The following is a 27,291-nucleotide window of genomic DNA, read 5'->3' as shown; positions in this document are numbered from 1 at the left end:
ACCTTGGTGGCACGACGTCAGCTAGTGCGGCAAGAACTAACTTGTTGTTTCCTTTGAAGTGGAAGAACGAACGTGTTGTTTCCTTTCAAGTGGAAGAACTAGAGAGAACTAACTTGTTGTTTCCTTTCAAGTGGAAGAACGAACGTGTTGTTTCCTTTCAAGTGGAAGAACTAACTTGTTTCCTTTCAAGTTGAAGAACTAACGTGTTGTTTCCTTTCAAGTGGAAGAACGAACGTGTTGTTTCCTTTCAAGTGGAAGAACTAACTTGTTTCCTTTCAAGTGGAAGAACTAACGTGTTGTTTCCTTTCAAGTGGAAGAACGAACGTGTTGTTTCCTTTCAAGTGGAAGAACTAACTTGTTTCCTTTCAAGTGGAAGAACTAACGTGTTGTTTCCTTTCAAGTGGAAGAACGAACGTGTTGTTTCCTTTGAAGTGGAAGAACAAACTTGTTTCCTTTGAAGTGGAAGAACTAACGTGTTGTTTCCTTTCAAGTGGAAGAACTAACTTGTTGTTTCCTTTCAAGTGGAAGAACTAACTCGTTGTTTCCTTTGAAGTGGAAGAACTAACGTGTTGTTTCCTTTGAAGTGGAAGAACGAACTTGTTGTTTCCTTGGAAGTGGAAGAACGAACATGTTGTTTCCTTTGGTTATGCCGAATTAGAGGAAAGAGTGGGACATAAAAAATGCAGACTGACATCCTGGCCTGTCTGATCTCATTAAAGCCACAGCCCTTCACTGACCTGCAACGTATAACATATTTATGTCCGTGTTCGCTGACGAGCATACTAGTCAATGGCAGTTATACAACGATTTCATTGTTATTAATTCATTTGTTCACTGCAAACAAAACAACGCCATTTTTGGTGTGGGATATGTGCAAAACTAATAAATGGACAAACTCATCAGTTAAATAGTTGCAAAACTGACGGAGTTATCATGAAAGATTTAAATGAAAGTATGGGTAATTTTTCACCCACGAGGTACCGGCGAAGATTAAGGGGTTAAGCTTCGTATTATTTCTTCTCCTCAGTCTCCTCTTCTTGCTCTTACTTTTACTCTTCCTCCTTTTCCAACAACTGTACACCTACATGTGATGCAGTGTGGAGATTTCTAAGTATGTATCTGCAGAGTGTAGTTTTGTCATTCAAACACTGTGATATATAGGCCTATGCCAATACAATGCATTCATTTTTTGTTTGTTTGTTTTTAAGGAGTATAATTTACACTTCACACACGGCGCAACTTTGATCAGTAGCATACGTCTTTATGGTGATTTTAAGTTGTATGCACCACACATATGCTGCACTGTCTTTTCTAAATTGAATACATCCACAGAATAAACTTTGTCAAATGCTATGAGTCAAGTGGTGGGTCTGTATATCCATATATAATACAGTTTGCTCACTGGAAAAGCACATCCATACACCAGTCCATGTGGCACACATCTCAACACGACCAAATTTATTGTGACGAGTGCTTCAGTGTTTCAACAACCGCTCAGTCATTATTGTACCACTTAATCTGAGGGCCGTGGGGAACATTCAAACGGCGGATTTGATCTTATTACTTGACGGTGGTATGGATTTCGTGTTTAATCCCAATACTACTTTTCTGTTATGGTAAATTGTGTCTGTCATCAGCAAGCTATTGAAACTGAATTAATTACTTAGCTTTGAAACTATTTTATGTTGATTTTTATTTGTCAAATAAAAATTGTTACTTTGAAGAAGTGTGTGTGTGTGTGTGTCTGTTAGAGAGGGGGGCGGGTAAGCCGAGGGGTTGTAATGGCCGAAACGGGAAGGGTGGGTAGCAGAATCAGGACAAAGAATCCAACTGAACACTGAAGGAGCAGCCATCTTGGACAGCAAGCGGAACTTGGCCAATCGGACCTGCTTCAATCAAACCACGAATTTCCGATTACAGGTGAGATCACATGACACACACACACACACACACACGACACAACACCGTAGCCGCCTACATGTGTGTACCGCCATGTCATTTTCTGAAAAAAAGAAGGAAAAAAGAAAAAAAAGCCGCAGACAGATCATGATTGCGTCAGTTTCAAGCTGTCACATTAAAAACAGCAGCAACAACAACAAAAAACTAAAAAATCCTCACTTCCTGCAACTGACAAGAAGTGTTCGTCAGTAAAGGGCTGTCACTCGATACTGGGCTAACAGGTCATTGTGTCAGTCAGTTTTAAAAATTTGGACTCCTTCCTCTTGGGGTAATGTTACTTTAACAACACCGATCCTTATGAGTCGGTTCACAGAATTAATCGTAACTGCACTGAGAATTGATACCACGCTGGTATCATTTCTCCGGGGCCCAACCACTAAGATATATATCCATACATACATACATACATACATACATACATACACTATGATATACATATAATTATATATTCTATGGGCCCAACAGTCAAGAAGTAACTGAGACAAATCATCACGACTGAAGTTCGTTTGCAGGGTTGTCCATCTTTGTGCAGCCAAGCTCTACGCTGCCTGGGCTGGGATACGATGACCGCTACGGGTTATGAATCAGAATCAGAATCAATCGGCTTAACTTGGTGTCAGTTAAACAATAACAAGCCGGGCTCAAGAAACCCATGCAAACTGAAGTTACATGTACCACACACAAGTGACAAGTGACAAGCAAAACAAAATAAATATTAACTGATATAGAACATCAGACTGAATCACTGCTGTATGCTAAAGCGTCAGTTTTGGGCAGCAGTTATTGACAAACGTGACAAGTTTTCCAAACAATCCCACAAGTTTATCTACCCGGCAGTATTATCTGACTGGATTTAATGTTGTGTGTGTGTGTGTGTGTGTGTGTGTGTGACTAGTAAGATAGAGAGAGAGAGAGAGTCCGTTAATACCGTGAAACTCTAACCCGATACCAGTGGCTTCATCCGACACAATACCATGCATATGACTGCCAAGTAAGTTTGTGGGAAGATTCTTGTCACAGTGGTGTATCACCGTCCACTGCTCACAGACGTACAGAAGTCCGCCGGCGATCAAGCTCCACTGACTTCCCATGCAAAGCATTGTGTGGCTCAGCCTGACTGCCCGCTGACATACTGTTCCCACTGACTTCCCATGCAAAGCATTGTGTGGCTCAGCCTGACTGCCCGCTGACACACTGTTCCCGCTGACTTCCCATGCAAAGCATTGTGTGGCTCAGCCTGACTGCCCGCTGACACACTGTTCCCGCTGACTTCCCATGCAAAGCATTGTGTGGCTCAGCCTGACTGCCCGCTGACACACTGTTCCCGCTGACTTCCCATGCAAAGCATTGTGTGGCTCAGCCTGACTGCCCGCTGACACACTGTTCCCGCTGACTTCCCATGCAAAGCATTGTGTGGCTCAGCCTGACTGCCCGCTGACACACTGTTCCCGCTGACTTCCCATGCAAAGCATTGTGTGGCTCAGCCTGACTGCCCGCTGACACACTGTTCCCGCTGACTTCCCATGCAAAGCATTGTGTGGCTCAGCCTGACTGCCCGCTGACACACTGTTCCCGCTGACTTCCCATGCAAAGCATTGTGTGGCTCAGCCTGACTGCCCGCTGACACACTGTTCCCGCTGACTTCCCATGCAAAGCATTGTGTGGCTCAGCCTGACTGCCCGCTGACACACTGTTCCCGCTGACTTCCCATGCAAAGCATTGTGTGGCTCAGCCTGACTGCCCGCTGACAAGTTTCACAAAGTTTCACTCCATTTTCCCTGCCGCATGGGTTTGAACAAATCTCTACAGGGAAGTGGCGGAGGCTACTTCATAAACCTGTGGTTCTGTGTGTGTGTGTGTGTGTGTGTGCGTTCAGCATTTTACGATATAATGCAGTTTCATACTATGACCTGTTCTTAACGCGCACAGTTGTACGACGTCACCCCTCCTACACACCCGTCATTAACTTCATTGTCCAACTGTCTTCAGTTCCCTCAGTGTACTATTGACAGTAATAAAAACAACAACGAATTCGTTGTTTTCTTTGGCTGTAGATTGTGACTCGAATCGTGCGGGCAGATCTACTATTTTTCATGTCACCGGGGCAAATACAATGTCTAAAAATATCGAATGACGTTAAGAGATCAGCGCACACACACACACACACGTGACACACGCACACACACACACAAAGTGGGACCAAAAACTTCCTTGTGAAGGGAGGTAAGTTCATTGGTTGTGAAAACACGCAAGATGGCTGCCTAGTTGCTGGCTGTGTTGTGCTCTGGCATTCTCGACAAGGTGAGTCAGAATATCGCTTTTATTGCGTACATTAATTTCAAAACAAGTAGACAAGACGTGATGATACAAAGATTGAAAGGGGTTGGTTTCGGACAAGATTTCCATGTGATTTGGTTTCATTGATAGAAGCAGACGGGTTTCAGTTTTGATTTTGAATCATTAACTGGGCCTTCGATCGATCACAGTACAGTGACTTGAGACTGAAACTAGAGCACGCTTCAACCCCGAATGGATATTGTAATACTGATCACTGCTGAATCACTAAAGAACACAACGAGCTAATAACTCGACTTTATCGTTTATTATTCATGGAATGCTAAAATCTGTTCATCAGTTCAATATTTAGCACGGAAGAATATTTAAAATGATTTTTTTTTAAAGAGAATTTTTGTGGTTGGTTTGCATTTTGCATCATATTTTCTTACATTAATGCCCAGTTCTCTACCATCCCCACTGATATTTCTGAATATATTTAGTGGTTTTATCAATAAGTGCAGCAGCAGAGTAGCAGCTGGGAAAGAAGGATACGTTCTTTATTCTTATAACAGCCGACATAACCAAGAGCTTCCAGCAGACGGTCTGTCTCGGAGGATTAGCAGACTTGAACACTGCAAAAGGCAGTGGCAGGCCATCTTTCTGTAGTTGTTTTGTATCTTTTTTTTTTCTAAAACGGGGTGAGAGGGGGCGGGGGGGGGGGGGGGGGGGGGGGGGGGGTGTAAAAGTAAGGAGAGAAGGGGAAGATATGCTTTTAGATGTTGTGAATTATTTGTGTGATCACCCCACACCCTGGCGTTTAGATTGGGGCTTGATTCCAGTGGGACTCTCAACAATCAGTCTTTGAGGCAACACAGCTCCAATTTCTGGGGGCAGAGAAAGGGTTGCTCTCCTGTTTCCATGCAGAGTTTCTGCTTCTCATTTCTGCAAGTCCCTCAGTTGATTCCAGTTGGATTTGCTTTGTTTCTGGGTGTGTGTTTTTTGTTGTTGTTTTTTTCTGGAGTGAGCTGGTTGGGATGTCAGATCAAGGCACCCCACAGATGCTTGTGTGGTAGTTGTATTCTTGTGGAGTGTATTGAGTGCAGAGATCTCACAGTGTTGTTGAACAGATGTACACACATATATATACACATACACATGTGCTCATAATATGTGTGCGCACACACAAGCACTCACACAAAACACATACAGTGATACACGCACACACACACACACACACACACACACACACACAAATACTCCACACACTCATACACACACACACACAGAGAAATGCGCGCACACACACATACATACACATAGTGACACACATAACTGTGATGAAGCATATATGCATGCACTAAATCAGTGGTGTGCATACACACCACTTTCACATATAAATAGAATTCCCATATGTATGAAAAGGACCTTGAAATAATAATTTTAACATTGAATAATATGGAATAGAATAGATACTTGTGTGGCCTGTTTTGTTTCAGTAGAGTTGCAGAATATATACAGCTGGGGAAAAAAACCAAACCTATTCAGTGATAAGTTGAGCAGAATGAAACTGCACACTAGCTTTAAGTTTAACACATCATGGAAATATTTATGCAAGGAAAGTTGTGTCATTATTTTTGTTTTGTTTTTTGTTAGCTTTTTTTTATTTCTCATATTTTATTTTTATTTTAGCTGTTGTGGTGCAGCATATATGGATCATTCCACACACTTTGACACCTTGGAACTGAAACTGAAAACTGTGGAAGTTAACATACATGTGGGGCTTGTGGACAGGTGTACATAAATCACATTGCCACAAGTTGAATTTTGATTTTTTTAAAAAGTCAATCACTGAATCAGCTAATCAATCAATCAGTAACACTTTATCAATCCAGAATCAGTTAATCAATCAATCAATAACACTTTATTAATCCACATGGAAATTAACTTGTGCAATCACAGGCTGTGTGTAAACACTAACATAAAGTGATCATGTGCAACATAAAAATAGATGAAAACTAGTCGAATAAGAATTCCCAATAGCTGACGCTAGACGTCCAGGAAATAGATCATATACAAGTAAAATGCCCACACAAACTCACACTCACACATGCATATGTCAGGCCGATAAATTCAGCACATGAAGAGACATGAAATAAAAAATAAAAATAAAATATCACTTCCGATCACACACACACATTGTCGCTTACCCGTGCTCAGCCACTCAGTCCCAAATGCACGCATAATGTGGGCACCATGCGCTCCAGCCCTGTGCTTTCTTTGGTGTACCACATGGCTGAACCATCTGAGGTCCAGATGTGGAAGCGCAGGAAGCAGAAGTTGACGGAGAAAATGGCCTGAAAGTTTTGGAAAGTATGATTTGAGTTTCTGACCAAATGCAGCTTGTTGATTTGTGTACATGAATTTCTCTCTCTCTCTCACTGTCATGCCCTGAACACCTCCCGACCTCCAGGCCCCTGACCCAGACCTCTCTGCACTCCAGACTTACTCATCACCCACTGTCTCTTTCACATACTACCCCCTCCCTGCCTGTCTGTCTCATGTACATTAGCACATGCCTGTGCACAAGTACACACATGTTTACACACACAGACACACATCATACATACTCACACAGACACACAGACCCCCCCCCCACACACACACACACACACATGCACTCACAGAGCAGAACACTAGTAATCCTATTCTTAAGGTTTTGTTCATTCGCTTTTGTGTGTGTGTGTCTGGATGTTAGCGTCTGTGTGTGTACTGGCATGTGTGTGTGTACATTAGTGTGTCTGTGAGTGTATCCTGGCATGTGGGTGTGGGTGTCTGTATACATGTATGTTAGTGTGTGTGAGAGAGTGTTTGTGTGTCTGTGTGCGTCTGTGTATTTTGTCTTTTCGATAAAAACAAAAACCAAAAATTCCAGAGGTATAACAATTTCATTTAACTTACCCATTTGTTTCTTTTGACCAGCAAAACCAACCCCTAAAAAAAATTTAAAAAACCAAAAAAAAACCGGCCCACATGCAGTCTTCACTGATGGGCCAGGCAGACAGCACCCTTGGCACCATCCTCAACATGTACTACAACGGCGAGGGAGGTGCAGGGGGCCAGATGGGGGAGGAGATGGTGGAGGCCCAGCTGATCGAGGGGCGACAGGCCCTGGTGAGAGGGGTGCGGGCGGTGGGGGACACCTCCCAGCCCCTCAGGACACTGCTAGAGCTGCCCTGCCCCCTGGCCATGAAGTACGCCCAGCTCAACGTGCCGCAGCTGCTCAGGGAGAACTGTCAGGTGGGGGATGGGTGTGGGTGTTGTGTGTGCATGTGTGTGTGCGCTTGCATGTGCATTTGTATGTGCATGTGTGTGTGTGTGTGTGTGCAGGTGTGTATGTGTGCGTTTGCACATGTGTCTGTGTGCTTGTGTGTGTGTGTGGATGTATGTCTGTGCATATGTGTCCATGTGTGTGTGGGGGTGGGGTGGGGGGGTTGTTCATTCATTCTTTCATTTTATGTCTATCTATTGTGATTTTAGATGTAAGTGCACCCCCTTCCCTACATTACCCATGGCTCATGCCATCATTACTTTCCATATGCCTCTTTGCTCAATTTGCATAAAAACAACAACAGAAAACAAAATGAAATAACAAACTAAACTAGTCAACCAGTGAAATTACTGTGTGCATGAGGTGGGTGGGTGGGTATATTATGCCCTTCAAGCTTTTTCCAGATGCATTCCTTCTTTCTGAAAGGTGCAAGTGTGCCATGGTGCGTGTCTGGCAATCTGCCTCTCAGTATTTGTATTTCCTTTTTATCACAACAGATATCTCTGTGTGAAATTCGGGCTGCTGTCCCCAGGGAGAGCGTGTCGCTACACTACAGTGCCACACATTTTTGGGGTGTTTTTTTGTGCGTGCATTTTTATTTGTTTTTCCTATCGAAGTGGATTTTTCTTCAGAATTTTGCCAGAAACAACCCTTTTGTTGCCGTGGGTTCTTTTACGTGTGCTAAGTGTATGCTGCAAACGGGACCTGGGTTTATTATCTCATCCGAATGACTAGCGTCCAGACCACCACTCAAAATCTAGTAGAGGGGGGGGAAATATCGGAGGCTGAGCCGTGATTCGAACCAGCGTGCTCAGATTCTCTCGCTTCCTAGGTGGACGCGTTACCTCTAGGCCATCACTCCACGTATTGAACTCCTGAGGATTGACTGTTTGGATCCCTATGATTATCAGACTTCAGACACAGAACTCTTGATATTGTATTTATTATTGTATTATTATATTATATTGCACGAAGTATTTTAAATTTACAGTCAGCTGGAAATTTGATGCTTGATGGCTTGATCAGTGTGTTGGGTTTACGGGAAGATCAGGCAACTGGCTTTTTTTTTTTTTTTAACAGCAGATGTGGTGTAGCGTATATGGATCAGTGTGCACACTTTGACACCTCCTTGAAACTGAAACAGGATCTTGAAATTTGAGAGTTTTGATGGGAGACGGGTCTGCCAGAGTGAAGAATGTCAGCCGCCAGCCAGGGTGACCTAGACATAGTTGTCAGGGTGTCAGGATGTGGCCTGGTTATTGACCTGTCTGGAACAACACAACATCGGAGCTCACACAACGGCTGCTGACAGACACGCCCATCTGTAGGAACAATTTTGAAAGATGATGGTGACATTTTTAAAAAAAACAAACAAACAAACAGATCAATAAGATGAGCTGGGTGTGAACTGTCTTATTTACATGTGACAAACACAGATTACTCATACACACACACACACACACACACACACAAACATATTACCAGTGTTAGCCAAAATGATTCACTCCCTCCCACCTTCCCCCATTTTTCTAAATCAGTTGTATTTGTGTGTGTGTGTGTGTCACTCTGTGTGTGTGTGTGTGTGTGTGTGTGTGTGTGTTTTCTGTTGCACATACATTTAAGTGCTTCTGGTTGTTTTTGCATTGTGTGTAGGTACCACTGAATTACAACCTTTTATTTGCACACTATGTAGAAATCATGTTCATTCATTCTACCAAAGACTAGTAAGAGTGGTTTGTGTTTGTGTCTTTGCAGTTTGCTTCATTTAACCTAAGAGTAGTGTGTCTTTGTCTGTGCATTCATTCAACCTCAGAGCGGTGTGTCTGTGTGGCTGTGTGTGATACAGACTGTGGATCAGATGCGGACAATCCCAGTGGCTCTGGGGATGCTAGAGAAGTACGGGCGCCACCTGCTGAAGCCGCCAGCCACCCGCGTCAACCTGTGGCGCCAGATCAACTTCAGCAACGCCATCTTCAAGGAACGCGTGCTGCCCATGGAGGTAGGTGTTGTGTTTTCCGAACTCTGTCTCAGCATTCAACCAGCTAGATAAGATGTCCACCTGTGACGAAATAGTGAAAAACCAGAAACACTTAAAACAAAAGTATAAAGTCAATTTAAGTAGAACAAATACTACGACAGTAGGTCAGCCAGAGATGCCAGCTGTTTCGATTTCGCCAGAAGAACCCATAGCAATGAAAGAGTTCTCCTCTGGCAAAATTTCATAAAAGAAATCCTCTCAGATCGGCACACAAATATATATGCATGCAGCACTCTAGGCCTGACTAAGCGCGTTGGCTTATCCTGCTGGTAGAGGCATGTGGTGTAGCAGTGTCTTTGCAGATGTGGTGTAGCAGTGTCTTTGCAGATGTGGTGTAGCAGTGTCTTTGCAGATGTGGTGTAGCAGTGTCTTTGCAGATGTGGTGTAGCAGTAACAGCTTTGTGTGAAGGCAGTGACGCCTCCTTGAGAAGCTGAAAGTGATGATGACGATGGCATGTGTTGGCCAGGGAGCGCTGGAGATGGTGCAGCAGATGGGGTACTCGGAGCCCTCCGAGGACGGGTTATACTTTGCGGCAGACGAGCCTGACCCAGAGGTCACAGGTCAGCTGGTAGCCGACATCCTGCTGGCCCGCACGGAGCTTGAGCGCTACCTGGTGGGGAAGCACCCCCACCCTGAGATCATCCACGCTATCCTGCCAGAGACGACAGTGTGAGTATTGTATTGTATTGTATTGTATTGTATTGTATTGCTCTTTTTGTCACAACAGATTTCTCTGCGTGAATTACGGGCTGCTCTCCCCAGGGAGAGCGCATCACTACACTGACAGTGCCACCCATTCAAGAAAACAAATTTTCTGCCTGCAGTTTTTTTCTATTTGTTTTCCTTTCGAAGTGAATTTTGCCAGGGGCAACCCTTTTGCCTCCTAGGTGGATGCATTACCTCTAGGCCAACACTCCACTTAGGGTATGGGGGAGGTGGGGAAGCATCTCCACCCCCAAATCATTCACGCCATCCTGCCAGAGATTGCAGTGTAAGTATGGGGGAGGTGGACAGACACCCCTACCCCCAAATCATCCACGCCATCCTGCCGGAGACCACAGTGTGAGTGCAGTGCAGGTAGACAGACACCCCCTCCCCCAAATCATCCACGCCATCCTGCCAGAGATCGCAGTGTAAGTATGGGGGAGGTGGACAGACACCCCCACCCCCAAATCATCCACACCATCCTGCCAGAGATCGCAGTGTAAGTATGGGGGAGGTGGACAGACACCCCCACCCCCAAATCATCCACGCCATCCTGCCAGAGATCGCAGTGTAAGTATGGGGGAGGTGGACAGACACCCCCACCCCCAAATCATCCACACCATCCTGGCGGAGATCGCAGTGTGAGTGCAGTGCAGGTAGACAGACACCCCCACCCCCATATCATCCACACCATCCTGCCAGAGATCGCAGTGTAAGTATGGGGGAGGTGGACAGACACCCCCACCCCCAAATCATCCACGCCATCCTGCCAGAGATCGCAGTGTAAGTATGGGGGAGGTGGACAGACACCCCCACCCCCAAATCATCCACGCCATCCTGCCAGAGATCGCAGTGTAAGTATGGGGGAGGTGGACAGACACCCCCACCCCCAAATCATCCACACCATCCTGCCGGAGACCACAGTGTGAGTGCAGTGCAGGTAGACAGACACCCCCACCCCCAAATCATCCACACCATCCTGCCAGAGACCACAGTGTGAGTGCAGTGCAGGTAGACAGACACCCCCACCCCCAAATCATCCACGCCATCCTGCCGGAGACCACAGTGTGAGTGCAGTGCAGGTAGACAGACACCCCCACCCCCAAATCATCCACACCATCCTGCCAGAGACCACAGTATGAGTGCAGTGTAGGTAGACAGACACCCCCTCCCCCAAATCATCCACACCATCCTGGCGGAGACCACAGTGTGAGTGCAGTGCAGGTAGACAGACACCCCCTCCCCCAAATCATCCTCACCATCCTGCCGGAGACCACAGTGTGAGTGGAGACCACAGTGTGAGTGCAGTGCAGGTAGACAGACACCCCCTCCCCCAAATCATCCACGCCATCCTGCCAGAGATCGCAGTGTAAGTATGGGGGAGGTGGACAGACACCCCCACCCCCAAATCATCCACACCATCCTGCCAGAGATCGCAGTGTAAGTATGGGGGAGGTGGACAGACACCCCCACCCCCAAATCATCCACGCCATCCTGCCGGAGACCACAGTGTGAGTGCAGTGCAGGTAGACAGACACCCCCACCCCCAAATCATCCACACCATCCTGCCGGAGACCACAGTGTGAGTGCAGTGGAGGTAGACAGACACCCCCACCCCCAAATCATCCACACCATCCTGCCGGAGACCACAGTGTGAGTGCAGTGGAGGTGGTGTGAAAAATGAGGAGTCCAGCCTTTCTCCCGCAATCACTGGCCTGACCAGGGCATTGAAACTGTGCGTGGGTCACACATCTGCTGCTCTTCTCTTCTGTTTAGTTCTGAGCTAGATGTGGTGTACACATACACACGCACATATGGATGCACACACACACACACACACACACACACACACACACACACACACACACACACACACTCACGTGCGTGCGCGCGCGCACACACACACACACACACACACACACATTCGCACGTACATGCATATATGCATAGTCAAGCACATCACATGTACAGGCGTATATATACTGTTTAGATAGACATGCCCCAACCAAACTCACTGCTGAGAGAAGAGGTGAGTTTTTAGGCCAGGTTTAAAAGAGGTGATGGAGTTGGAGGTTGCCAGGGAGTCTGTTCCACGTAACTTGGGGCTGGCAATATTTTGATGTATTCACTTATTCGTGTATCTTATTTTTGTCATTTTATTTTCATTTACTTATTCATTTATCTATTTTGTATTAGTTCATTATTGTTGTTGTTATCATTGGTGTTTTATTTTATTTTTTTACTTATTTACCAGTGATAGTCTGTCAAAGCCTGATCAGCACGTAGTTTGTGTCAAGATTAGGCAGCTGCTTCCCTTTTCTTTTTTTTTTTCCCCCCCCCCCCCAGCAGATGTGGTATAGCACATAATTACAGATCCATCCACAGGCTACAACGCCTCCTTGGAACTGAAAGCGAAAAGTGAAATTGATAAGTGAAGGCTGTGTGTTTGCGTGTGTTCAGGAAAATTGATAGGTGAAGGCTGTGTGTTTGCGTGTGTTCAGGAAAATTGATAGGTGAAGGCTGTGTGTTTGCGTGTGTTCAGGAAAATTGATAAGTGAAGGCTGTGTGTTTGCGTGTGTTCAGGAACATTGATCAGTGAAGGCTGTGTGTTTGCGTGTGTTCAGGAACATTGATCAGTGAAGGCCGTGTGTTTGCGTGTGTTCAGGAACATTGATCAGTGAAGGCTGTGTGTTTGCGTGTGTTCAGGAACATTGATCAGTGAAGGCCGTGTGTTTGCGTGTGTTCAGGAACATTGATCAGTGAAGGCCGTGTGTTTGCGTGTGTTCAGGAACATTGATCAGTGAAGGCTGTGTGTTTGCGTGTGTTCAGGAACATTGATCAGTGAAGGCTGTGTGTGTGCATGTGTTCAGGAACATTGATCAATGAAGGCTGTGTGTTTGCGTGTGTTCAGGAACATTGATCAGTGAAGGCTGTGTGTTTGCGTGTGTTCAGGAACATTGATCAGTGAAGGCTGTGTGTTTGCGTGTGTTCAGGAACATTGATCAGTGAAGGCTGTGTGTTTGCGTGTGTTCAGGAACATTGATCAGTGAAGGCTGTGTGTGCGTGTGTTCAGGAACATTGATAAGTGAAGGCTGTGTGTGCGTGTGTTCAGGAACATTGATCAGTGAAGGCTGTGTGTTTGCGTGTGTTCAGGAACATTGATCAGTGAAGGCTGTGTGTGTGCGTGTGTTCAGGAACATTGATCAGTGAAGGCTGTGTGTGTGCGTGTGTTCAGGAACATTGATCAGTGAAGGCTGTGTGTTTGCGTGTGTTCAGGAAAATTGATCAGTGAAGGCTGTGTGTTTGCGTGTGTTCAGGAACATTGATCAGTGAAGGCTGTGTGTTTGCGTGTGTTCAGGAAAATTGATAAGTGAAGGCTGTGTGTTTGCGTGTGTTCAGGAAAATTGATCAGTGAAGGCTGTGTGTGCGTGTGTTCAGGAAAATTGATCAGTGAAGGCTGTGTGTTTGCGTGTGTTCAGGAAAATTGATAGGTGAAGGCTGTGTGTTTGCGTGTGTTCAGGAAAATTGATCAGTGAAGGCTGTGTGTTTGTGTGTGTTCAGGAACATTGATAAGTGAAGGCTGTGTGTTTGTGTGTGTTCAGGAAAATTGATCAGTGAAGGCTGTGTGTTTGCGTGTGTTCAGGAACATTGATCAGTGAAGGCTGTGTGTTTGCGTGTGTTCAGGAACATTGATCAGTGAAGGCTGTGTGTTTGCGTGTGTTCAGGAAAATTGATCAGTGAAGGCTGTGTGTTTGCGTGTGTTCAGGAACATTGATCAGTGAAGGCTGTGTGTTTGCGTGTGTTCAGGAACATTGATCAGTGAAGGCTGTGTGTGCGTGTGTTCAGGAACATTGATAAGTGAAGGCTGTGTGTTCAGGAACATTGATCAGTGAAGGCTGTGTGTTCAGGAACATTGATCAGTGAAGGCTGTGTGTTCAGGAACATTGATCAGTGAAGGCTGTGTGTTCAGGAACCAGGTGGTGCAGCTCTGGGATCCCACAGGGGGGACAGACACCCTCACCATCAGCGTCAACCCCCCACCCTCCTCTGTCAACCCTCCCTCCCAGCTCCCTCCCCCCACGCCCGTGTCCAGAGATGTGGAGGTGAGTGAGTCGGGGAGGGGGTGGGGGGGTGGTGTTGTGGTTGGACTGTTGTTCGTCGGTACTGCTTCTCTGCCTCTGTATACGCGTAGAGGAAATTTCACAACTTGGAATCAAAAATTGAACTTACTTGTATATTCTTCTTCATCTTCTTCTTGAATCTTGGGCTGCAACTCGCATCTATGAGTGGGCTTTTACATTTACAGCTGTTTATACCCCCATCACATATGCAGTTATACTCCCTTTTCAGGGGTTGGTGGGGAGTAGTTTGCTACCCCCGTCATGTGTGCAGTTATACTCCCTTTTCAGGGGTTGGTGGGGGGGGGGAGTAGTTTGCTACCCCCATCATGTGTGCAGTTATACTCCCTTTTCAGGGGTTGGTGGGGGGGGGGAGTAGTTTGCTACCCCCACCATGTGTGCAGTTATACTCCCTTTTCAGGGGTTGGTGGGGGGGGGTGAGTAGTTTGCTACCCCCATCATGTGTGCAGTTATACTCCCTTTTCAGGGGTTGGTGGTGGGGGGGGGGGGGTAGTTTGCTACCCCCATCATGTGTGCAGTTATACTCCCTTTTCAGGGGTTGGTGGGGGGGGGGGGGGGGGGGGGCGGGTAGTTTGCTACCCCCATCATGTGTGCAGTTATACTCCCTTTTCAGGGGTTGGTGGTGGGGGGGGGGTAGTTTGCTACCCCCATCATGTGTGCAGTTATACTCCCTTTTCAGGGGTTGGTGGGGGGGGGGGGGTGAGTAGTTTGCTACCCCCATCATGTGTGCAGTTATACTCCCTTTTCAGGGGTTGGTGGGGGGGGGGGGTGAGTAGTTTGCTACCCCCATCATGTGTGCAGTTATACTCCCTTTTCAGGGGTTGGTGGGGGGGGGGGGGAGTAGTTTGCTACCCCCATCATGTGTGCAGTTATACTCCCTTTTCAGGGGTTGGTGGGGGGGGTGAGTAGTTTGCTACCCCCATCATGTGTGCAGTTATACTCCCTTTTCAGGGGTTGGTGGGGAGTAGTTTGCTACCCCCATCATGTGTGCAGTTATACTCCCTTTTCAGGGGTTGGTGGGGGGGTGGGTAGTTTGCTACCCCCATCATGTGTGCAGTTATACTCCCTTTTCAGGGGTTGGTGGGGGGGGGGGGGTAGTTTGCTACCCCCATCATGTGTGCAGTTATACTCCCTTTTCAGGGGTTGGTGGGGGGGGGGAGTAGTTTGCTACCCCCACCATGTGTGCAGTTATACTCCCTTTTCACAGGGCAGGGAGGGGTTAGTTTGCTGGGTATGTCCTTGTTTCCATAACCCACAGAATGCTGGCATGGATTTAACGTGTGTTTTTGATTTTTTTTTTAGTGCATATAATCACGAAGGGGGCTCGTGATAATAGTAAGAAGATAAAGAATAATAACATTCATATTCTCCTTTCAGTCCTGTCATAGTGCTTGACAACAATATGTCAGTTGGATGCAAAACACAAAAGAAGACAACCACTCACCTCTCTCTCTCTCTCTCTCTCTCTCTCTCTCTCTCTCTCTCTCTCTCACACACACACACACACACACACACACACACACCATACACACAAAACACACACACACAACACGCACTCACACACACACACACACACACACACACACACACAACATAAACACACACACACACACACACACAACATAAACACACACACACACACACAAAACACACACACACACACACACACACACACACACACACCACCACCACCACACCACACGCCACATCCTGGACATTAGCTGGCACATAACATGACTTGCAAGAGTAGTGTTGGTTCAGGGCGAGGCGGACAGAGGCGACACAGAACTGAAGGCAGAAAGCCTGCCCACCGCAGAGACTGCTGGGGAGACCAACCACCTCATGTCCACCTCACAGCTTGACGACAGCCTGCAAAAAGGTAGGGGGTCTGGTGTTGTTGTTTTAAAGTCAGACATGAGCTTCAGTGCTCAGCCTGCATAAAGGTAGGGGGTCTGGTGTTGTTGTTTTAAAGTCAGACATGAGCCTCAGTGCTCAGCCTGCATAAAGGTAGGATGTCTGTTGTTTTTTAAAGTCAGACATGAGCTTCAGTGCTCAGTCTGCATAAAGGTAGGATGTCTGTTGTTGTTTTTTAAAGTCAGACATGAGCTTCAGTGCTCAGTCGGCATAAAGGTAGGATGTCTGGTGTTGTTGTTTTAAAGTCAAACATGAGCTTCAGTGCTCAGCCTGCACAAAGGTAGAGGTCAGGTGGGTTTTTTAAAGTCAGACATGAGCTTCAGTGTTCAGTCTGCATAAAGGTAGGATGTCTGTTGTTGTTTTTTAAAGTCAGACATGAGCTTCAGTGTTCAGTCTGCATAAAGGTAGGATGTCTGTTGTTGTTTTTTAAAGTCAGACATGAGCTTCAGTGTTCAGTCTGCATAAAGGTAGGATGTCTGTTGTTGTTTTTTAAAGTCAGACATGAGCCTCAGTGTTCAGTCTGCATAAAGGTAGGATGTCTGTTGTTGTTTTTTAAAGTCAGACATGAGCTTCAGTGCTCAGTCGGCATAAAGGTAGAGGCCAGGTGGGTTTCTTAAAGTCAGACATGAGCTTCAGTGTTCAGTCTGCATAAAGGTAGGATGTCTGGTGTTGTTGTTTTAAAGTCAAACATGAGCTTCAGTGTTCAGTCTGCATAAAGGTAGGATGTCTGTTGTTGTTTTTTAAAGTCAGACATGAGCTTCAGTGTTCAGTCTGCATAAAGGTAGGATGTCTGTTGTTGTTTTTTAAAGTCAAACATGAGCTTCAGTGCTCAGTCGGCATAAAGGTAGGATGTCTGGTGTTGTTGTTTTAAAGTCAAACATGAGCTTCAGTGTTCAGTCTGCATAAAGGTAGGATGTCTGTTGTTGTTTTTTAAAGTCAGACATGAGCTTCAGTGCTCAGTCGGCATAAAGGTAGGATGTCTGGTGTTGTTGTTTTAAAGTCAAACATGAGCTTCAGTGCTCAGCCTGCACAAAGGTAGAGGTCAGATGGGTTTTTTAAAGTCAGACATGAGCTTCAGTGCTCAGCCTGCATAAAGGTAGAGGTCAGGTGGGTTTTTTAAAGTCAGACATGAGCTTCAGTGCTCAGCCTGCACAAAGGTAGAGGTCAGGTGGGTTTTTTAAAGTCAGACATGAGCTTCAGTGCTCAGCCTGCACAAAGGTAGAGGCCAGGTGGGTTTTTTAAAGTCAGACATGAGCTTCAACGCTGGGCTCAGACCAGAGATTGACAGCAGTTGGGCCAGCAGCGTAGTGAGAGCTTGTATGATCCGAAGTTTCTGCCACTTCTGTGGTAATTCATTGATTTATTCCACCTGTCTGTGATTATTGTTGTCATAAGTATTATAGTTATTGTAATCATTATTATTGTTATCATCATTGTCATCACCACTGTCTGTCCCAGCCTTGACATATGTAGGGACCCTGTGGTTATCTTATTATTATCGTTATTATTATTATCATTACTGTAGTTATCATCATCATCATTATCATCACCACTGTCTGTCCCAGCCTGTGACATCTGCGGGAAGATGACAGCCACCCTGTGATTATTATTATTCTTATTTTTTATTGTTATTATTATCGTTATTATAACCTGTGATTATTAGTATTATTATTATAATCATCATCATTGTTGTCATCATTATTATCAGTTCTCCCAGCCTGTGACATATGCAGGGAAACAGCATCCACCCGTAGTTATAATCATTATAATGATCATCATCATTATCATCATTATTACTACTACTATATCTCCCAACTTGTAACATCTGTGGGGAGACAGCGGCCACCCAGTGATTATTAGTGTTATTATTATTATCGTTATTATTATTATCATTACTATCATTATCATCATTATCATCATTTCTCACAGCCTGTGACATCTGCAGGGAGACGGTGGCCACCCAGTGATTATTAGTGTTATTATTATTATCGTTATTATTATTATAATTACTGTCATTATCATCATTATCATCATTTCTCACAGCCTGTGACATCTGCGGGGAGATGGCGGCCACCCTGTGGTTATTATCATTATTATCATCATCATTGTTATCACCACCACTATCTCTTGCAGCCTGTGACATCTGCAGGGAAACAGCATCCACCTGGTAGTTATAATCATTATGATCATCATCATTGTTATCATCATCACTACTACTACTCTATCTCACAGCCTGTGACATCTGCGGGGAGACGGCGGCCACCCAGCGGTTATTATCATTATTATCATTATCATTGTTATCACCACCACTATCTCTTGCAGCCTGTGACATCTGCGGGGAGACGGCGGCCACCCTGTGGTGCGGGCTGTGCGACAACAAGCAGCTGTGCGGGGTGTGTGACGACATGTGGCACAAGCACCCCAAGCGGCAGAACCACCACAGAGAGCCCATCGCCTCCCTCCCCTCCCCCTCCTCCACCCCACAGCAGGACCCCATCATGGGGCCCTTCGGCATCCGCGCCCTCACCAGTATCAGGTGGGTCACATATACAAACACACTGACATATATGTGTCGTCTAAAATTGCTTTAGTGAACAGGCGTTAAATTAATGACCAGTCATATATATTTGTGGTTGAAATTAGAAGGAAAAAAAGGGAAATAAGAGGAGTAAAGGTGACACAGGCAGTCAGTAACACGGTTCACTGTGTGTTTGAGGAAAGGTGACACAGGCAGTCAGTAACGCGGTTCACTGTGTGTTTGAGGAAAGGTGACACAGGCTGTCAGTAACACGGTTCACTGTGTTTTTGAGGAAAGGTGACACAGGCAGTCAGTAACACGGTTCACTGTGTGTTTGAGGAAAGGTGACACAGGCAGTCAGTAACACGGTTCACTGTGTGTTTGAGGAGTAAAGGTAACACAGGCTGTCAGTAACGCGGTTCACTGTGTGTTTGAGGAGTAAAGGTAACACAGGCTGTCAGTAACACGGTTCACTGTGTGTTTGAGGAATACAGGTGACACAGGCAGTCAGTAACGCGGTTCACTGTGTGTTTGAGAGGAGTACAGGTGACACAGGCAGTCAGTAACACGGTTCACTGTGTGTTTGAGGAAAGGTAACACAGGCAGTCAGTAACACGGTTCACTGTGTGTTTGAGGAGTAAAGGTGACACAGGCAGTCAGTAACACGGTTCACTGTGTGTTTGAGGAAAGGTGACACAGGCAGTCAGTAACACGGTTCACTGTGTGTTTGAGGAAAGGTAACACAGGCAGTCAGTAACACGGTTCACTGTGTGCTTGAGGAGCAAAGGTGACACAGGCAGTCAGTAACACGGTTCACTGTGTGCTTGAGGAGCAAAGGTGACACAGGCAGTCAGTAACACGGTTCACTGTGTGTTTGAGGAAAGGTGACACAGGCAGTCAGTAACACGGTTCACTGTGTGTTTGAGGAGTAAAGGTGACACAGGCAGTCAGTAACACGGTTCACTGTGTGCTTGAGGAGCAAAGGTGACACAGGCAGTCAGTAACACGGTTCACTGTGTGTTTGAGGATTACAGGTGACACAGGCAGTCAGTAACACGGTTCACTGTGTGTTTGAGGAGTACAGGTGACACAGGCAGTCAGTAACGCGGTTCACTGTGTGTTTGAGGAGTACAGGTGACACAGGCAGTCAGTAACGCGGTTCACTGTGTGTTTGAGGAGGAGAGGTGACACAGGCAGTCAGTAACGCGGTTCACTGTGTGTTTGAGGAGGAGAGGTGACACAGGCAGTCAGTAACGCGGTTCACTGTGTGTTTGAGGAGGAGAGGTGACACAGGCAGTCAGTAACGCGGTTCACTGTGTGTTTGAGGAGTACAGGTGACACAGGCAGTCAGTAACGCGGTTCACTGTGTGTTTGAGGAGTACAGGTGACACAGGCAGTCAGTAACACGGTTCACTGTGTGTTTGAGGAGTACAGGTGACACAGGCAGTCAGTAACACGGTTCACTGTGTGTTTGAGGAAGAAAGGTGACACAGGCAGTCAGTAACACGGTTCACTGTGTGTTTGAGGAGGAAAGGTGACACAGGCAGTCAGTAACACGGTTCATTTGAGGAGTAAAGGTGACACAGGCAGTCAGTAACACGGTTCACTGTGTGTTTGAGGAAAGGTGACACAGGCAGTCAGTAACACGGTTCACTGTGTGTTTGAGGAAAGGTGACACAGGCAGTCAGTAACACGGTTCACAGTGTGTTTGAGGAAAGGTGACACAGGCTGTCAGTAACACGGTTCACTGTGTGTTTGAGGAAAGGTGACACAGGCAGTCAGTAACACGGTTCACAGTGTGTTTGAGGAAAGGTGACACAGGCAGTCAGTAACGCGGTTCACTGTGTGTTTGAGGAAAGGTGACACAGGCAGTCAGTAACACGGTTCACTGTGTGTTTGAGGAAAGGTGACACAGGCAGTCAGTAACACGGTTCACAGTGTGTTTGAGGAAAGTTGACACAGGCTGTCAGTAACACGGTTCACTGTGTGTTTGAGGAAAGGTGACACAGGCAGTCAGTAACACGGTTCACTGTGTGTTTGAGGAGAGGTGACACAGGCAGTCAGTAACACGGTTCACTGTGTGTTTGAGGAGTAAAGGTGACACAGGCAGTCATTAACACGGTTCACTGTGTGTTTGAGGAGGAAAGGTGACACAGGCAGTCAGTAACGCGGTTCACTGTGTGCTTTGAGGAGGAAAGGTGACACAGGCAGTCAGTAATGCGGTTCACTGTGTGTTTGAGGAGGAAAGGTGACACAGGCAGTCAGTAACGCGGTTCACTGTGTGTTTGAGGAAAGGTGACACAGGCAGTCAGTAACGCGGTTCACTGTGTGTTTGAGGAGTACAGGTGACACAGGCAGTCAGTAACGCGGTTCACTGTGTGTTTGAGGAGTAAAGGTGACACAGGCAGTCAGTAACACGGTTCACTGTGTGTTTGATGAAAGGTGACACAGGCAGTCAGTAACGCGGTTCACTGTGTGTTTGAGGAGTACAGGTGACACAGGCAGTCAGTAACGCGGTTCACTGTGTGTTTGAGGAGTAAAGGTGACACAGGCAGTCAGTCACGCGGTTCACTGTGTGTTTGAGGAGTACAGGTGACACAGGCAGTCAGTAACGCGGTTCACTGTGTGTTTGAGGAGTACAGGTGACACAGGCAGTCAGTAACGCGGTTCACTGTGTGTTTGAGGAAAGGTGACACAGGCAGTCAGTAACGCGGTTCACTGTGTGTTTGAGGAAAGGTGACACAGGCAGTCAGTAACGCGGTTCACTGTGTGTTTGAGGAGTACAGGTGACACAGGCAGTCAGTAACGCGGTTCACTGTGTGTTTGAGGAGTAAAGGTGACACAGGCAGTCAGTAACACGGTTCACTGTGTGTTTGAGGAGTAAAGGTGACACAGGCAGTCAGTAACGCGGTTCACTGTGTGTTTGAGGAGTAAAGGTGACACAGGCAGTCAGTAACGCGGTTCACTGTGTGTTTGAGGAGTAAAGGTGACACAGGCAGTCAGTCACGCGGTTCACTGTGTGTTTGAGGAGTACAGGTGACACAGGCAGTCAGTAACGCGGTTCACTGTGTGTTTGAGGAGTACAGGTGACACAGGCAGTCAGTAACGCGGTTCACTGTGTGTTTGAGGAAAGGTGACACAGGCAGTCAGTAACGCGGTTCACTGTGTGTTTGAGGAAAGGTGACACAGGCAGTCAGTAACGCGGTTCACTGTGTGTTTGAGGAGTACAGGTGACACAGGCAGTCAGTAACGCGGTTCACTGTGTGTTTGAGGAGTAAAGGTGACACAGGCAGTCAGTAACACGGTTCGCTGTGTGTTTGAGGAGTAAAGGTGACACAGGCAGTCAGTAACGCGGTTCACTGTGTGTTTGAGGAGTACAGGTGACACAGGCAGTCAGTAACGCGGTTCACTGTGTGTTTGAGGAGTACAGGTGACACAGGCAGTCAGTAACGCGGTTCACTGTGTGTTTGAGGAAAGGTGACACAGGCAGTCAGTAACGCGGTTCACTGTGTGTTTGAGGAGTACAGGTGACACAGAAAGTCAGTAACGCGGTTCACTGTGTGTTTGAGGAAAGGTGACACAGGCAGTCAGTAACGCGGTTCACTGTGTGTTTGAGGAGGAAAGGTGACACAGGCAGTCAGTAACACGGTTCACTGTGTGTTTGAGGAGTAAAGGTGACACAGGCAGTCAGTAACGCGGTTCACTGTGTGTTTGAGGAGTACAGGTGACACAGGCAGTCAGTAACGCGGTTCACTGTGTGTTTGAGGAGTACAGGTGACACAGGCAGTCAGTAACGCGGTTCACTGTGTGTTTGAGGAAAGGTGACGCAGGCAGTCAGTAACGCGGTTCACTGTGTGTTTGAGGAGTACAGGTGACACAGGCTGTCAGTAACGCGGTTCACTGTGTGTTTGAGGAGTACAGGTGACACAGGCTGTCAGTAACGCGGTTCACTGTGTGTTTGAGGAGTACAGGTGACACAGGCAGTCAGTAACGCGGTTCACTGTGTGTTTGAGGAGTACAGGTGACACAGAAAGTCAGTAACGCGGTTCACTGTGTGTTTGAGGAAAGGTGACACAGGCAGTCAGTAACGCGGTTCTCTGTGTGTTTGAGGAGTACAGGTGACACAGGCAGTCAGTAACGCGGTTCACTGTGTGTTTGAGGAAAGGTGACACAGGCAGTCAGTAATGCGGTTCACTGTGTGTTTGAGGAGTACAGGTGACACAGGCTGTCAGTAACACGGTTCACTGTGTGTTTGAGGAAAGGTGACACAGGCAGTCAGTAACGCGGTTCACTGTGTGTTTGAGGAAAGGTGACACAGGCAGTCAGTAACACGGTTCACTGTGTGTTTGAGGAAAGGTGACACAGGCAGTCAGTAACGCGGTTTACTGTGTGTTTGAGGAAAGGTGACACAGGCAGTCAGTAACGCGGTTCACTGTGTGTTTGAGGAGTACAGGTGACACAGGCAGTCAGTAACACGGTTCACTGTGTGTTTGAGGAGTACAGGTGACACAGGCAGTCAGTAACGCGGTTCACTGTGTGTTTGAGGAAAGGTGACACAGGCAGTCAGTAACGCGGTTCACTGTGTGTTTGAGGATTACAGGTGACACAGGCAGTCAGTAACGCGGTTCACTGTGTGTTTGAGGAAAGGTGACACAGGCAGTCAGTAACGCGGTTCACTGTGTGTTTGAGGAGGAGAGGTGACACAGGCAGTCAGTAACGCAGTTCACTGTGTGTTTGAGGAGTAAAGGTGACACAGGCAGTCAGTAACGCGGTTCACTGTGTGTTTGAGGAGAGGTGACACAGGCAGTCAGTAACGCGGTTCACTGTGTGTTTGCAGCACTCAGCCCAGAGACGGAGCTGGGGAGCGATCCCCGGTACCCGTCAGCAGCCGGGCGTCCTCCAGCAGCGAGTACCACTCCCGCACCCCTCCCCCCGCACCCTCCCGCACACCCCCACCCCAGCAGATCGCCTCAGAGCCCCCACCCCCACACACCTCCTCCTCCTCCTCGCCCCCCCCACTGGTGCCCCGCCCCCAGGCCCTGCAGCAGGGGGGAGGCGGAGGGGTGGGAGGAGGGGGGTCGGTGAGTCCCAGCGCCAGCATCTACCTTCACCAGCAACAGCTGCAGCACTACCAGCAGCAACAGCGTCTGCTGCAGCAGCAGGAACAGCAGCAGCAGCAGCAGCGGCTACTGTTACAGCAACAGCAACAACAACAACAGCAACAGCAGCAGAGTGAGTACGGAGTCTTGGCGGACTACTACATGGCCCCTGTGTACAGTGGGAACACGATGGAGGGGGGTGGCCCCCCTCTACCCCCCCGCCAGCCCCCACTGCTTCCTCTGGAGGGGGGGCCAGCCCAGCACAACCACCCGGCCTACCCCCACGTGTCGACGCACAGTTCAGGGTACCCCAACGTGTCTGTGGCCTACCCCCCAGGGCACAACGCCGGGTACCCCAGCACCACCGCCTCCTTCTCCTCCAGTCGGATGTATGGCGCTGTGCCACCAGACAAAGCGGGGTTACCTCCCTTCCCGGTGCTGGAGCCTGACCCGATGTGCGGGGGTGACAGCGTGAGGCCCGCGGTGTCTGTGTCACTCCCCAGGACCAGCCAGGGGGCGCCACTGGACGTCACCATGGTGATGCCCAGGGCTGCCGTCATGCCCGTCGTCACTGGTGGTGGCGGTGGTGTTGCCGGCTACACAGACATGTCGCTGAGACAGCCGACGACCCAAGGAGGGCAGGCAGTGAAGGGGGTCGTCAACAGCAACCCCCCTGCTACCATGCTGAGCAGTGTGCCTGGCAACAGACTGGACAGACGGCAGTCAGCCCACCATCCCCCCTACGCCACGCCCTCTGGTGCGTCGTCGTCCTCGGAATCATCCCTTCTCAAAACGGTGCTGGCAGAGACGGACTATGAAAAGCGTGCGGCCAAGTGTGACGTGCGGCTGTTGACGTTGGAGGAGGACCTCCATGAGGTGGAGTCCCTGCTCAACGAGTTGATGCTGACGGCCGAGGACGTCACGGAGTGTGACGACTTCCGCACGCTGAACCGCCGCAAGGCGCGGCTGATGAAGGAGCACCGAGCGCTCAGCGATTACCGCAGGGAGCTTGCAGACCTCATGTCTGCGGAACTGCCGCGCGTGTCGGACTCTGGGGGTGGGGGGCAGATCTTCCATCCTCCTCCCATAGTTTCATCATCATCGTCATCTCCGTCATTCCCGCTGGGTTCGAACCTGCTGCCTGTGTCCACCTCCCCGACGCAGCAGCAGCAGCTGGGGTTCAGCTACCCCCACCAGGCCTCGCAGAGCCCGGTGCAGCCCCAGGAGCCGGTGCCTATCTCTGTGTACCACCCCCCCCTCACCCACAGCACTGCCCAGCACGTTGTCTTCCCCTCACCCGCCATGCAGGAGAGCTCCTCCCAGCATGCCCCGGCCAGCAGCGGCTCCGGTGTGGACCGCAGCAGCATCCTCACCCAGTGGCAGATGATGCCCTCCGTCAGCTCCTCCGCCCCCTCCCCCGCCCCTCACATCGTTCGCAACCCCCTCTACCCCCCGCCACGCTACCAGCAGGGAGACTACTCCAACAGCTGTTCCATGGCTCAGTACGGCCAGCAGGCGGTGAGTAGTCCCCCCTCGGGACCCCTGTGGACCCATGCCGGTGACCCGCACTTTGCAGGTCAAGGCCAGCCCAGGATGCCCATGGCACAGGAGCTGGGCAGCTCCCTGCAGACTTCGGGCAGTCAATCCAGCATGGCCAGGCCACCCTCTGACCTGTCCTACAGCATGCTGGGACAGCCTGTGGGCGTGACGCAGATTGGCTTTGAGAACTTTGTGGCCCAGGAGTTCAGCTCCCCTTCCTCTCCTACTGGCCTGGGACCCTCGCCTCCCCCCCCGCCCCCCCACCACCCTGCCCCCTCCTCCCCACCCCCCGTGTTCCAGCAAGGGGGGAAACCCCAGATCCCTGCATCGTCTGCCCCTGCCAGTGGTGTCCCTGGACGCATGGAGGTTCCCAGCCAGCAGTGGCAGTGCAGTCACTGCACCTTCATCAACGACCCGGGCACGCGTGTCTGCACCATCTGTGACCGAACCTCCGACAACCCCACGCTCATCTCCGCCCCGCCCACTGCCGCCACCGCCGCTGGGCCCAGCGCTCCCCCTGCCGCACACCTGGTGCTCTCCCCTGCCCAGGGTGGATCGCAGGGGGCGCTGCTGTCAGAGCCTGTGGCAACGCCACTGGTGGAGGCATCGGGGGGCGGGTGTGGTGGGGGTGAGGTGGGGGTGGGGTCTCTGCTGACCCCGGAACAGCTGGCCCACTTTCAACGTACCATCGGAGAGGAGCAGGACCAGGTGAGGGTTCATGTCTCTGGTGTTGTTCTGTGTGTGTGTGTGCGTGTGTGTGTGTGTGGGGGGGGGGGGGGGTTGTGTTTGTGTGTGACTCTGTGTGTGTGTGCGTTTGTGTGTTTGCTAGATGGGGTGATGATCAAAGTATAGAGATGTGTGTGTGTGTGTGTCTTTGATAAATGGGGCAGATGTGTGATGACCACAGTATAGAGCTGTGTGTGTGTGTGTGTATGTCAGTGTGTGTGTGTGTGTGTGTCTTATGTGTGCCCTAAAATCAGTCAAATCAAAATGTTTTAACTCACAGCTTTGACATAAATGCATAACTCTAAACCAAAATGAAAAACAAAACATGAAGTTATACATGATGGCTGGATTCAAAATCAGAAAAAAAAGGTTGACCATTAAGTGGTCATGCAGTAATGTGCCAGACAAGGAAGCAAGTGACCCAGGGTTCAAGTCTCATATACAGCTTTACTACCCCCATCCTCCACTAGACCTTGAGTGGTGGTTTAGGGTCTTGTCTTTTTGGTCAGGTGATAAACCCAGGTCCTGTGTGCAGTATGCACTTAACACATGTAATAGAATCCTCAGCAACAACAAAAAAAAAAAAAAAAAAAAAAAGAAAGAAAAAAAGAAAAAGGTTACCCCTGTTGACTAAAAGTGTGAAAAATCCACTTTAATTCTCTCCATACGAACGGCGAAAGAGACGACGTTAACAGCGTTTCACCCCAGTTACCATCATCAAAATATTGCAAGCGGAAGGCTCTTATACTGAAGAGGTGAATGTTGACAAAGAATACCACAATTCTGATGACGGAAGCTAAAGGTTGGGTCATTCAGACACCCACTGGACATCCGAGGGGTCTGTGTAGAGGAGAAGAGAGGACTGGCCGTACTGAGTGAGTTAATAGTAAACAAATACACTTGCAGTCAGGAAAACAGGATGCTGTACTGTGGTGACGAGGAGTCCCTGGGGAAAGCATCCTGAATTTCACACACAGATCTGTGGTGATAACAAGTAATGCGGCACTGCAAAACACAGCGCAGTTTGGTACAGTACAACAATACTGTG

At 48.3% G+C, this 27,291-nt stretch overlaps 1 protein-coding gene across 1 annotated transcript in view; it reads left to right on the top strand.

Annotated features, from left to right (window-relative positions):
- Positions 1–4,128: 4,128 nt before the first annotated feature.
- Positions 4,129–27,291, top strand: part of LOC143285983 (uncharacterized) — a 44,939-nt gene continuing 21,776 nt past the window's right edge. Inside the window, exons 1-8 of the mRNA XM_076593449.1 lie at positions 4,129–4,260; positions 7,216–7,533; positions 9,411–9,563; positions 10,070–10,272; positions 14,279–14,411; positions 16,209–16,326; positions 18,684–18,897; positions 23,717–26,225. Of these exons, the coding sequence (XP_076449564.1) occupies positions 7,267–7,533; positions 9,411–9,563; positions 10,070–10,272; positions 14,279–14,411; positions 16,209–16,326; positions 18,684–18,897; positions 23,717–26,225 (3,597 nt within the window). The 5' untranslated portion in view covers positions 4,129–4,260; positions 7,216–7,266. The remainder of the gene's footprint in view (positions 4,261–7,215; positions 7,534–9,410; positions 9,564–10,069; positions 10,273–14,278; positions 14,412–16,208; positions 16,327–18,683; positions 18,898–23,716; positions 26,226–27,291) is intronic.

Source organism: Babylonia areolata, chromosome 9 (genome assembly GCF_041734735.1).
Source record: "Babylonia areolata isolate BAREFJ2019XMU chromosome 9, ASM4173473v1, whole genome shotgun sequence".
In the NCBI taxonomy this organism is placed as follows: domain Eukaryota; kingdom Metazoa; phylum Mollusca; class Gastropoda; order Neogastropoda; family Buccinidae; genus Babylonia; species Babylonia areolata.
This window is presented reverse-complemented; position numbering and strand designations above follow the sequence as displayed.